This window comes from Rhinoderma darwinii, chromosome 12 (assembly GCF_050947455.1).
Source record: "Rhinoderma darwinii isolate aRhiDar2 chromosome 12, aRhiDar2.hap1, whole genome shotgun sequence".
Classification (NCBI taxonomy): Eukaryota; Metazoa; Chordata; class Amphibia; order Anura; family Rhinodermatidae; genus Rhinoderma; species Rhinoderma darwinii.
In genome coordinates, this window is record NC_134698.1 from 52,769,494 (window position 1) to 52,783,508 (window position 14,015).

Below are 14,015 nucleotides of genomic sequence, written 5' to 3' on the forward strand. Positions count from 1 at the left end.
TCGCGCTTTATCTTCAGCGGCTGTCAGCTGTTATACACAGCTGACATGCCGCTGAAATGGCTGCGATGGCTGTTACCGCCGATCGCAGCCATTTAACCCCTTCAATGCGGCTGTCAATGACGTCCGCCTCATTGAAGTGGTTTACAGAGGGAGGGAGCTCCCTCTGTACTCCCCGGGCCTCCCCGCGATGCATCGCGGGTGGCGATTGTTGCTATAGCAACCAGGAAGCCGTTACTAGGCTTCCTGGTTGCCAAGGTACGGTAGCCTATTAGGTCCTGCCTGAGACAGGACCTAATACGCTAACTGTCAAATGAAAAATGACAGTTACGATGCACTGCACTACATAAGTATTGTATTGTACTGGGGATCAGAAGACCAGATCTTCAAGTCCCCAGGTCAGTGTAAAAGAAAAAGTAAAAAATGTAAAAAATAATGTGAAAGAAAAATAAATAAATAAAAGTTAATAAATAATAAATAAATAATAAAAACAACACTTGCCCTGTTTCCCTGATCAACTCCTTTATTATCAGAAAAAAAATGAAAATATGTAAAAAAAACTATACATAATAGGTATCGCCGCGTTCAGAACGGCCTGATCTATAAAAATATCACATTATTTTTACCGCACGGTGAACACCGTAAAAATTTTTCATAAAAAACAATGACAGCATTTTATTTTTTCGTCATCTTGTCTCAAACAAAATGTAATAAAAAGTGATCAAAAAGTTGCAAGTAACGCAAAGTGGTACCAATAGAAACTACAGTTCGCCACGCATAAAACAAGCCCTCCCGCAGCGATATCAACGAAAAAATAAAAGTTATGGCTGTCAGAAAATGGCGACATTAAAACATGATTTTTTTTAGAAAAGAGTATTTTTATTGTGGGAACGTAGTGAAACGTAAAAAAATGAAATCAATTTGGTGTCGCTGTAATCGTATTGACCCGCAGAATAAAGTTAACATGTTCTTTATGCTGCACGGTGAACAATGTAAAAAAAAAAAAAAAAGAAACGTGCTAGCATTGCTGTTTTTTGGTTTCCTCATCTACCAAAAAATGGAATAAATAGTGATAAAAAAATCGCATGTACCCCAAAATGGAACCAATAAAAATTACAGCTCGTTCCACAAAAAACGCGCCCTCACACAGCTCCGTCACCGGAAAAAGAACACATTATGACTCTCAAAACGCAATGATGCAAAATGACGGCCCAGACTAATTTTTAGGTCCAGTAGAATTTCACTAAACATCCACATCGTCATTTGCTGGAACCCACATGTGGACCCTGTAGATGCAGCGGTGATGAGGAAACTTTAGAGCCTTGTGCGGCTTATAGGGCTAGTGAAGAAGTCAAAGATTAGGCAATACTGGAGACCAGATATTTTGTATAATACCCAATAACCCGGCCTGTGCATAAAGGATTGGTTCAAAGCGTACCACACCAATCCATGGATTATTAATTTTATTATTCATTCACCCTATTATTAATTACATCATCCTATTATGACCTGAGGTACTCCGACTAGTTTACATATACCCTGATGCACCCCGCCCAGCTTACATATACCCTGATGCACCCCGCCCAGCTTACATATACCCTGATGCACCCCGCCCAGCTTACATATACCCTGATGCACCCCGCCCAGCTTACATATACCCTGATGCACCCCGCCCAGCTTACATATACCCTGATGCACCCCGCCCAGCTTACATATACCCTGATGCACCCCGCCCAGCTTACATATACCCTGATGCACCCCGCCCAGCTTACATATGCCCTGATGTACTCCGCCCAGCTTACATATACCCTGATGTACTCTGCCCAGTTTACATATACCCTGATGTACTACACACAGTTTACATATACCCTGATGTACTCCGCCCAGATTACATATACCCTGATGTACTCCGCCCAGATTACATATACCCTGATGTACTCCGCCCAGCTCACATATGCCCCCACATTATAAACTGAAATACCACTAATACATCAAGCAAAATCTGCGCTTCAAAAGCCAAATGGTGGTCCAACTGAGCCTGGCAGTGTGCCCAAACGGTAATTTATAACCACATATGGGGTATTACTGTATTCTGGAGAACCCACTTAACAATTTATGGGATGTGTGTCTACGGTGGTACAAGCTGGGCACAACACATTGGGCACTGAAATGGCATATCTGTGGAAAACAGCAATTTTCAATCTGCAACATCTATTGTTTACTCATTTTTGCAAAACACTTGTGCGGTCAAAATGGTCACTACACCCCTAGATCAATTCTTTGAGGGATCTAGTTTCCAAAATGGGGTAATTTTTCTGGAGTACCACTGTACTGGTACTATAAATCAAGCACAGTAGAAGGAAGTCGGCACCACTCTCAATCCTCACAGCATGGAACAGGCAGATAGATGCAAGTGGAATCAGGGCTTTTCTCATTTAAGCAAAATTTGGGCGGTGCTCAGCATAAAAACAGACGGTCTTGTAGTATAATATAGATGAAAGAAATTAAAATGCGGCACTCACCCGTTTGCAAATCTTCTTAACTTTATTGTGTCACCTTGGCGAGGGCAAAAGCATCACAGGGAGGACAGCTAGTTGTAGGCCACAGCCTGTTTCGCGCTGGAGCTGTCCTCCCTGTGATGCTTTTGCCCTCGCCAAGGTGACACAATAAAGTTAGGAAGATTTGCAAACGGGTGAGTGACGCATTTTAATTTCTTTCATCTATATTGTACTGGTACTATAGTTCAATGCAACATAGTGTCAAAAAACACATCTTGTAAAATCTCCACTCCAAATACTAAATGGCGCTCCTTCCCTTTAGAGCGTTGCTGTGTGTCCAAATAGCAGTTTATGACCACATGTGGGGTATTTCCGTACTCCGGAGAAGTTGCTTTACAAATGTTACGGTGCTTTTTCTCTTTTGTTTGTTGAGAAAATGAAAAATTGTGAAAATATTCCAATATTATTGGAAAATAATTTTTCATTTTCACTGCCCATTTGTAATAAAATCTATGAGACACCTGTGGGGTCAAAATGCTCACTACACCCCTAGATGAATTCCTCAATGGGTGTAGTTTGCCAAATGTAGTCACTTTTGGGTAGTTTCCACTGTACTGGTACCCAAGGAGCTTTGCAAAAGCGACATGGTGCAGAAAAACCAATCCAGCAAAATCTGCTCGCCAAATGGCGCTCCTTCCCTTCTGATCCCTGATGTGTATTCATACAGCGGTTTATTACCACATCTGGGGTATTGCCGTACTCTGGAGAATTGCTTTACAAATGTTGGGGTGCTTTTCCTCATTTATTTTTTGAAAAAAATAAAAAATTCTGAGGTAAAGCTACATCTTATTGAAAAATAATGTCATTTTTCATTTTCACTGCCCAATTCTAATGAAATCCATGAAACACCTGTGTGGTCAAAATGATCACGACTCCCCTAGATTAATTCCTCTAGGGGTGTAGTTTCCCAAATGGAGTCACTTTTGGAGGGTTTCCTTTGTTTTTGCACCACAAGACCTCTTCTAACCTGACATGGTGCCTGAAATATAATTTAAGAAAAGGAAGGCCGAAAAATCCACTAGGTGCTCCTTTGCTTCTGGGGCCTGTGTTTCAGTCGATTAGCACACTAGGGCCACATGTGGGATATTTCTAAAAACTTCAGAATCAGGGCAATAAATATTCAGTTGTATTTCTCTTGTAAAAACCTTCGGTATTACAGAGAAAATGGATTAAAATGGAATTTCTGCAAAAAAAAAATGAAATTTGCAAATTTCCCTTCCACTTTGCTTTAATTAAAATGGGGTGATTTGTGTGGGTTCCTAATATATAAGGCCCTCAAAGCTACTTCAGATCTGAACTGTTCCCTAAAAAAATAGCCTTTTGAAATTTTCTTGAAAATATGAGAAATTGCTGCTAAAGTTCTAAGCCTTGTAACGGCCTAGAAAAATAAAAGGATGTTCAAAAAATTATGCAAACATAAAGTAGACATATGGGAAATGTTAACTAGTCACTATTTTGTGTGGTATTACTATCTGTCTTACAAGCAGATACATTTGAATTTAGAAAAATGCAAATTTTTGCACATTTTCTCTAAATGTTGGTGTTTTCCACAAATAAATATTGAATTTATCGATCAAATTTTTTCACTAACAAAGTACAATATGTCACGAGAAAATCTCAGAATCGCTTGGATAGGTAAAAGCATTTCAGAGTTATTACCACATAAAGTGACACGTCAGATTTAAAAAATGAGGCTGTGTCATAAGGTCCAAAAGTGGCTGGGTCCTTAAGGGGTTAATTCCAGCAGTTGTGGAAGGAGCCTGGCTGTGTATCACTGCTGTGCTCCTGCCACTAAGCTCGTGGGTACAGTGGCAGTACCCACGAGATCCAAGTGACAGATATATCAGCCATGATGCAGGAAATAGGACCCGCTTGTGACGAATATATTAGTCGCTAGGGCGTTAAATTATTTTTTTGACAGCATTCACCGTGCAAAATTTTATGGATGTGGTAATACCTGTTATGTTAATTTTTTTACTTAGAGAAAAAATAAGAAAAGGTATTTTTTTAACTTTTAGATATAAAAAAAAAACCTTTATTTAACTGTATTTTCCTTTTTTTGTTAGTCCCCCTAAGGGACTTGAGCCAATGATAGTTTGATTGCAGTATATTGGGATTTTTACAGGCCTTTATAGGAGAACAAAGATAGCAGACCTGGGGGACTTCATTAGGCCCCCAGGCTGCAATAACAACGATTGGCACCCCGCGATTGGGTCACGTGGGTGGGTGATGGGCTGTCGGAGGGGGTCGCTGCCGTCCTTCTAAGGGCTTAGATGGCGCGGTCACTGTTGACTGCGGCATCAAAATGGTTAAAGGGGCGGAATCAATGTGATCTTTGTATCATATAGCCGACACCTGCTCATTATGGAGCGCACTCAGCCTGTGAGCCCGCTCCATACTTCCCTTTGGTGACTGCCGCATACAAGTACGTGGCATGCCATTAAGGGTTCAAGAGAAACTGTCACCAGAGCTGCGCCGAAATCCTGCGCATGTGCTATTCACTTTACTCTCCGAGCAATGGTAAGGACAGGTGCCCTGAGAGCTAACAAGCCGCCAAATCCAATAGAAAAGTACAGCACGATCTGGCACATATGCAAGGCGCAGATGAAGCAGAGGACGGTACACGTTGCTTTACTGTGTGCATGCTTGGAGAGCGGGATTTTGTAAATTTAAAGAAGAATGAACGTGATAACAGTCAGGACACAGTGACTCCTCATCCCTCCAGAACCGCCTAGATGTCTCCTGGTAACCCATTTACATATAGCACGCGCTGATTTATAACGTCTTCTTACCGGTCAATTTCAAAAGGGGAATGTCTACAAAGGTATTTATAAGCACTACAGCATCATGGCAACGGTTTAATGACCAAAACGCTGGTTATACAGTAGGTTCCCTTCAATTCTTACTGGTAGCTCTTTTGATACATATTGTTTAATGTGAAAAATATAAATTATGGTAAGTCGGTAATGCAGGCTAACCCATGTCTCTTTAACATGTCAAGAAATTACCTTGGTGGAAATTTGTGAACTGAATCCCCACAAATTCCAAAATGTAACATGGCCCGGTGGAATGTTATATCACAGCCGCTGACCCGAGGTTCCACCTCGTGGCCCCAAACCAATGTTATCTTCTGAAATTCCATACCATTGGGTTTAATGTAATAATGCTATGGTTAGCTTACAAGTATGATTAGTTAAAAAGGGTTTTCAGGAATATAAAAGTAAGGTGTGTAGCTGTAAAATAGTAAAAATAAAAAAACGTCACCTTCGAAAGGAACACAATATTCTCTATTCCAAGGTCTACGATACTTGCCAGTCCCGGATGTTCCCTATTTATCATCATGAGTAATGTGACATGTTCGTAGGAATAACATGTCACGTGACCTGAGTGGTAATCCACGGTAAATAGCGGGCGCTGGGTCCAGCGGGTGGCGGGAGCGCGGCAATAGAGTATAGTGAAAGTATTTAATTTTACGGCTGTATACTTCTCATAAAACCTCTTTAAGTAAAATATGTCAGTAACCTATTCAATACTCACAGGTGTAGAACATGGATTTTTTCTGGAGAGATAGGCAACATTCAGTCCATCAACCACAATATCATAGGGTGGTTTAGAATCCACAAATGTAAGAAACGTCTGCAGTTCCTACAAAGAGAAAACACAATCATTCAGCAATCAGACATTATGTTTCCTCCAATCACTTGTGTCACATTTATAGGCATAAAAGTGGTAAGGGCAGTGTAATAACAACAAAGAGAATATTCCAGGACATGTTTTTAAGTTCAACTAAATGTATAAAAAGTGTCGGAAAATGCTATTTCCATTCTTTATTGAATAGAATTTAAAGCTTCAGCAGTTGCTCATCAGCAGCAATGAATGGTGTCAATAGATGGGAGAACCATATTATTAGTCTGCATGCCATTTCCTAAAAATAGATAAATTATAATGAACACTAAAGTATTGGCACTTTGATCCTGCATGAGTATGGTGCCATCCTGACAATGCTTCACACGGCATAGTAAAGGTCAACCCATGTGCAAAGGGTCGTTCCAAGATGTTATCATTTATAGAACGCTGCATGCAAATATGATGAGTTAATAAGTATACATTAGTCTATAACGGTGTGTTTACCCCTTCATGACTGCCATACGGCTATATATGTTCCAACTGCCGATGCCCCGTGCAGTTATCATGTATAGAAACGTTGGCAACCTGGAACGGGGTTTAATGAGTGTAGTGCTGCTTCATTGTAGGCAGCGCTGTAATCTCATGTCTGCCGGGGCTTTAAGAGCCCCAGAATACACTCCCCCTGTAGATAGCCCCACACACTGCCCACTGTAGATGGTGCAAACCCACCCTATAGGTAGCACCACCTAAGCTCCCTCTAGGAGTGGAATCCTAGGTCAGATCGCTCTGGCCAGGGATTGCCCTCCTAGTGGGAGACGCCGATGTCTCTCCATCCTCTCTATAGATTGTGCCACCCCTGCATATAGCGTCACCCTTCCTATAGATAGCAGCAAATCCCCCCTCCCTGTAGATAGCGCCACCTAAGCACCCTCTAGGAGCGGAATCCCCGGTCAGATCGCTCTGGCCGTGGATTCCGCTCTTAGAGGGAAGCCCCGGACGTCACTGTCCAGGGCCTCCTCTAAGAGTGGAATCACCTGCCAGAGCATTTACTACATGAGCACTGTGTGGCCACTATCTACAGTGTGAACTGTCGCACTATGTGGACACTGGCACTATCTATAGTGGGCAACGTGGCACTATCTACAGAGGTATTGCGGCACTATCTACATAAGTACTGTGGTGTTTTCAGGGGGCTGGGACAAAAAACCCTAACGAATAAAATTCATCCTTTTTTAAGGCTATGCAAAACGGATGGCAAATGGCGATTGAAAACGGTCAGACGGCCAGGAAATAGATTCAAATTTTGAGACACACTGATGCAAAACAGCCATGAAAAACCGACAGTTGATCCATTGTTAACTGCCCTTTTTTTCACGTCGTTTGAATACAGCCTTATAGAATATTTCACTCTCCGCTCACAGCGATCCAGGGTGACGGGGAGAAAGGACGACTAATTGTTACACATTTTTAGAGATTTGTCTGCTTATAATAAAAACGTAAAACATAGAATTATTTAAACTAATCTAGAAAACAAAAGCCTCGTAAGTCTTGTAAAAAAAACAAAACAGTAAAAATAGTTGTGATATTCAAAGCGGTTGCAAAGATATTATCGTTTAAATAAGTGCATATCAGAAATGAAAAATTTGACCTGGACACAGGGGCATCAATGACCCTTGGTCATGAAAGGGTTAAAGAGGTTTTCCCATCTTGGACAATTATGGCATATCCACAGGGACCCACATCTATCTGACTTTTATGGAATATCCTGTGGATGTCCAAGATGGGAAAAACCCCTTTAATAAACTATGATATTCTGCTCTAAACAGCAATGAACTCGGCTCCTTCCTAAAGACTAATTTCAGAAGTTTTTGCATAGTAATATTGAAATGTAACTCCGGTTTGGAAGAAATAGATTTAGGCAGAACTTTTAAAGATGTTACATTCTTGATTATACTTGTTCACATTTTGTTTTACCTGCTTGTTGCTGTTCCAGAGGTTCCCTGCCATCATCTTTTAGGCCTCAGCTGAAGCCTGTGCTCAATTACTTTGTCTGCCCAGACTTTTCTGTAGGATCTTAAAGTCATTAACTAATTTGGACCGCAGGAGCAGATCTCAGAGCCAATGGTTACTGGAACAGAACTGTTTCTAACCAGAGTATCTATAGATGAGATACGTAGGTCAGAGTTCTGACCTTGTAGATCAAATTAATGCGGGATTAATATAGCAAACTATGAGCACAGAGTCCTGCATGGGTCTAAAGTGTTGAGGATAATTCAAAGTCAAACAGTTGCTCCGGACTAAACCTTCAATAGTTGCCGCCTAAGCGTGCATGTGTGCTCACTAGGGCAAGTAGACTACAAGCCGCTGCCACACACTTTTGGAAATGGCTTATCGCCCTTGAGAAAAAGGATTGGGAATTTACCACACACTGACCCGACTACTGTACCTGAAACTATACGTATCTTAAAGTGTAGCTAAACGTTTGATAAACTTCTGACATGTCATAGTGACATGTCAGAAGTTTGGATTGGTGGGGGTCCGAGCACTGAGGCCCCCACCAATCGCTAAAACGAAGTAGCTGAAGCGCTCGTGTGAGTGCTCAGCTGCTTTGCGTCTGTTCGGCTTTTTCCGGAAATATATGTATCGGTGTACGGACTCAATAGAAAGTCTATGAGCCCGTACTCCGATACATCGGCTTTCCGGAAAAAGCCGAACAGACACCAGGCGGCTGAGCGCTCAAACGAGTGCTTCAACTGCTTCATTCTAGCGATTGGTGGGGTCTCAGTCCTCGGACCCCCAACAATCCAAACTTCTGACATGTCACTGTGACATGTCATAAGTTTCTCAAACGTTTAGCTACACTTTAACACCTAAGTATAATGATTTGAAAAACTCAGTGTAGGTTATAATTTAGTGGGCTAAGGCACTTCTAATTTTCTCTAATGTTCATGATCTAGTTGCAGGGTTCAGCAACCTTCGACCATCCAGCTGTTACAACTCCCAGCATGTACTGACTGACAAAAGCTTTATTATTCCAGACAAAGGCTGTCAAGGGCATGCTGGGAATTGTAGTTTTACAACAGCTGAGGTGCCGAAGATAATGACCTATTGATTCTAGTGCACAGTTACCTCAGTTCAGGACACAAATGGATTGATATTATCTGTTGCAAAAACAGTGAAAAAACTAGGAGTAGACTAGAGTTACATGGAATCGGACGTACCACTAGATTAGGTATTGTACCCATACATATCATTGTCACAGATACATGTTTCTCTGCAGAATATTGCTTAGCGCTGACATTGCATTCTATCGCACAGCACATGACATTGGTCATTTTCGTCTTTCTCGCTACTATTATCAGTTCTGTTTTTTTCTAGTTCTAAATGCAAAACATGATTAAAGTGGAGACAGTTTACATAGGGGCTCAAACAAGCCGGCTGTATCCATGTTATGCCCTGCGTTACCATCTATTCCTTATATTTTCTCCCTAAAAATGTTTTTTTTTTTAATGATAATTATACATAGATGCAATTTGTACATAAAATACGGGGGCAATGTAAAAGTATGCTTTATAAATGCTATTTTTACGTTTACAAATTCAAAAAGCTTCTAGCCTAAGCAGGTCTTCTGTCCAGCTAAGAGCACAGCTTTGTTATGACGAAGGGATCAGTCAAATAACAGTCAAATAAAAGAAAGGATTTTTACAACATCACCGCTTTGCATCCCCCGATCTCTTCCCGGTTTAAACATGTGTGTACAGTTTTTCAAAAAGAAAAACTCTTTGCAAATAGTCTTGATTAAAAATTTCCTTTTTGTGTCTACAGCTCCTATGAAGACCCATGCATGTCTATGGTAACCGACTACAAACCTTATGTAGCTTGAACCTGCAGACATACTTTCTTCCATCTGTACTATACTTCTTTCTAACTTATTGAATATATATTAATGGGAAAAGACGGATAGTAGGTAGTATGACCACAGAATCAGACTACACACAGTTTGTAGTCTGTTACCATGGAGACGCATAGGTCTGCAGAAACAAAATGGTAGGATTTTTTTAATCATTTGCAAAGTTGCCTAAATTTTGCATTTTAGAAGCTTTAAGTTCCCGATTTCACTTGTAAAAAAGAATAAATTACTTTATGCCACAAAAGTAACATCTGTTAATTATAATGAAAATAACTGAAAAAGCAAGCGATAAAAAAAGAGATCGACACCTAGAAGAATTTTTTTTTAAAATGACACATTTTACAGCGGTTTACCGATTTAGAAGGAAGTAAAAAAAAAGTCTTAAATATCAGACAATTCCTTAGTCAAAGAAGCATTTAAAAAATGCAAAACTATATAAGAATAGAAATACAATGTACAGACTTTCAAAGGACATTAAAGTAAAACACAGTAAATCTCCCTGCGGTAAAACAGGACAGGTACAAAGTAAGTAACTATACAAGTTCCCTGTATTCACCGGGAAGTGTACGGGGATTCCCCGGTATCTGGGCTCAGGTCTGGTAGGGTGTGGCTCTTTAAGGAACATGTCCTGTACTTCAGTTTCATGTAATCCCCCAGACGCGCAGCAACCAAAATAATAAACAAGTTGCTGACAACCTCATTATATTAATAATTATGTTCGGATAAAGAAGCAAGGACACATGTACTGTAACACTACGGGGTTAACAGAAAGTCTACATTCACTTGTGTATTTGACACTTTGCTGATCACAGCTAAACTTGGACAATCCTGCTCAAAGTAGTAATACCATTACCTACCCAGACTGGTTGTAGCATCCATTATACTACCCGCAAACGTTAAATGGGTATTATGGGAGGTAAAGGGGTTTTCCCATAGCCATAATTTATTACCTATCCTTTCCCATACTCCATTCACATAGGGCCCTCAGAAATCCCTGTTCTCAGGATCGGTGGGGGCCACAGTGGTCGGACCCCTACCGATCAAACATTTATCACCTATCCTGTGGATAGGTGATAAATGAGGATTATGGGAAAATCCCTTTAAACAATATCCTTAAAAAAGGCCATCAACGTTTGATTGGTGTTGGTTGAATGCCTGGGACCGCTGCTTATCAGCAGATTGAGGGGGCCGCTGTGCTCAAGTGAGCTTCACATTTTCTTTATTGTTTACACAGGCACAGCCCTGGACATACAATTGTGGCTTTGCCTGGTACGCAGTCGACTGTGCTATTGATGCCATCACCATTAGCAAAGTTTCCGTCACCATTGAGATCAATGGTGATGCAAACGGAAGCTAAGGTTTCTATTTGCCTTTCCGTTAAGGGGTTACCCGACGGAAACCTCAGACGGAACCCCTCAGCGGAAGGGCAACGCTGATGTGAACAGGCCCTTATCGGGACAGACATTTTTCTAGACTTCCTACCACTAATCCTATTGAGGATCAGTATAGTCAGTGTCGAAAACTTCAGCACCCAGATCCTACAGACAATATTCAACCGCATAGTAAAAAGTGTTTAGGTAGACTAAGTTTAATGTCCCTCGAACATTACATTAAGAGTTGGGAAATGGTGGTATCAAAAGTACTCTACACCTAGAATACATATTTTTCATCATAGTTTCACCATAGACATAACTTAAAGGAGTTGCCCGAACTGGACAACCCCTCCTCAATAGGAAGCCACTGAAGCGGAAAAACCCCCGGCAATATATTTTATGCAATGCATTTCTAAAGGCTGATATACTATAGATCTATCGCTGGACTACATGAGTAACCTCTGTTATCAACTCCTATTCTTAAAAAAGTATGAGACGTCTGTTATTGCAAGTGAACAACATGGCAAAATATCACATATGTTTAGTAGTTATGTCACAGGTCAGTGGCTTTCCAGCTGTTGCGAAACTATTATTCCTAACATGCCCCGACATCTGCAGAGCCACAGGTTGGAGACCACTGCCATAGATACATGGTACCCAAAAAACAACAACCTGATGTTCGCAACTTCTTATATACTACTGTAGCCCTCATCCTGATGACTACCTGTGTAGAGTGGCGCCACCTGTGTGGTAACAGTTATACTGATCCTTCGCTAGTACGGGAGAGTAGGATATTGTACGACTATGTAAACCTTGGAAGTCAATTATTATTTTTTTTAAACCCGAATGACTAATGAATAATTACAATTGGAAACTGTATTTTCCAGACTTTTTCTACTTTAGGATCTCACCGAGATTATTTTAAGACACAGTATATACACATACTGCTGAAGAAACTTATAAAGTGAACCACAACCTCCAAATGTAAGTCCCTCACATATATTTTAAACCAATAATAAAACAGAACTAAAAATAAAATTATATCCGGTAATATTTTATTGTACTTTTCTTAATATTCAAAGCATTTAGCCGCACCATTGCAATAGAGAAAAACACAATGCAATTGTCAAATGTAATTTTGCATAGTCATACTTTGGGAGAAGTTCAAGAAATGTCATTGACCAGGAACTGTTAAATACTTTTTCTTATGATAAAGTTGGAAGCAACGAAATATCTAGAATGTTATTTGATCTTGTAGCATTTAAAGGGGTTGTCTGGTTTAGGAAATCCATTTTCAAATACTCAATTACGCAATCTTTCAATAACCTCATCTATTAGTCCTTCAAAGACTGTCCCTCTCTCTGGAGGACCCAGGATATTCACGCACTACACAGACAACCCATTGATTGAAATGTAGCCTATGTAATGCTTCATTTCCCCTGCTGTGGCGCTGCAGGGAAATTAAACATTTGCTTCCGGGAACTGATCAATAGGGGTCCAGGACAACTTGAAATCAGCTTATAATTGGGGGAACCTCGTAAAAAAAAATATTGGTAAATGCGGACAACTCCCTTACAATTTCCCTTCACTAGATTCAAGGGGCCCAACCCGAATCATGCAAAACAGTCCCACACCATTAATGTTCCTTCAAAATTCACAACTGCCACAAGAAGCATTCTTCTATTACCAACCAAACTCAGATATATCTGTCAGACTGCCAGGTGGAGAAGAGCCAATGGCTGTATACCCTTTCAGCCTAGAATGGTATTGTACATTGCGATAAGGAACTTGTGGGCTGCTGCCCAACCATGGAAACCCAATCTATGAAACTCCCGATGAACAATACTTGCTTCCACAGGCATCTGCAGCAGCAGTGAGTATTGCAATCAGACAATTTGTAGACACTATCTGAACCTCGTCGTACCTTCAGTTTATAATGGAAGCCATGGCACATTGCCAGATACATCGTATGACGCATACCAACAACAACAAACAAACAAACCCCAACTGACTTACAATGGGGCTCGTCATGGTTCTGCCATGGTGTCTGTCTGTGTTATACTTGCTGTCAAATGTGATGGAACCGAGCCGCCAACGCAGATGTGAACAGAGCCTTACATGCATCCGCATTCTGTAAACTCGTGAGGACTACTGTTTCATTGATGAGCAGTTGTTGCTCCCAAATGCTTCCATGGCACTTTGCATGCCAAAACTTTGACAAATTTACTTTTGAGAAGCTGGCTTCCAATGGCAGTGACATGGTCAGAGCTCTTTAGTATATCCCATTCTAATGTACGGTATGTGTAGGTTCAAAGTTGAGCCTACATATTAGTATAGCAGATTTGATAACTAAGGGTAGAATCATCACTGTCGTATCTGAAATGGTCATCGCCTTACTTTTCTTATTAAGGGTACGACCGAGATGGCGTTATAAAATGGGGACATATGTCCGATAATTGTAATGAATGTAAATGTTCCTATTTAGGGTCATAACAATTTAGTTCTTTGGGAATCATCTGGAAACAAATTGAATAATTGCTACGCAAGAAT

General features: G+C 40.7%; 1 protein-coding gene across 1 annotated transcript in view; it reads right to left on the reverse strand.

Annotated features, from left to right (window-relative positions):
* The window catches only part of PRORP (protein only RNase P catalytic subunit), a 128,121-nt gene that overhangs the window by 44,682 nt on the left and 69,424 nt on the right, over positions 1 to 14,015 (reverse strand). The window contains exon 4 of the mRNA XM_075844828.1: positions 6,093 to 6,200. Coding sequence (XP_075700943.1) covers positions 6,093 to 6,200 — 108 coding nt within the window. The remainder of the gene's footprint in view (positions 1 to 6,092; positions 6,201 to 14,015) is intronic.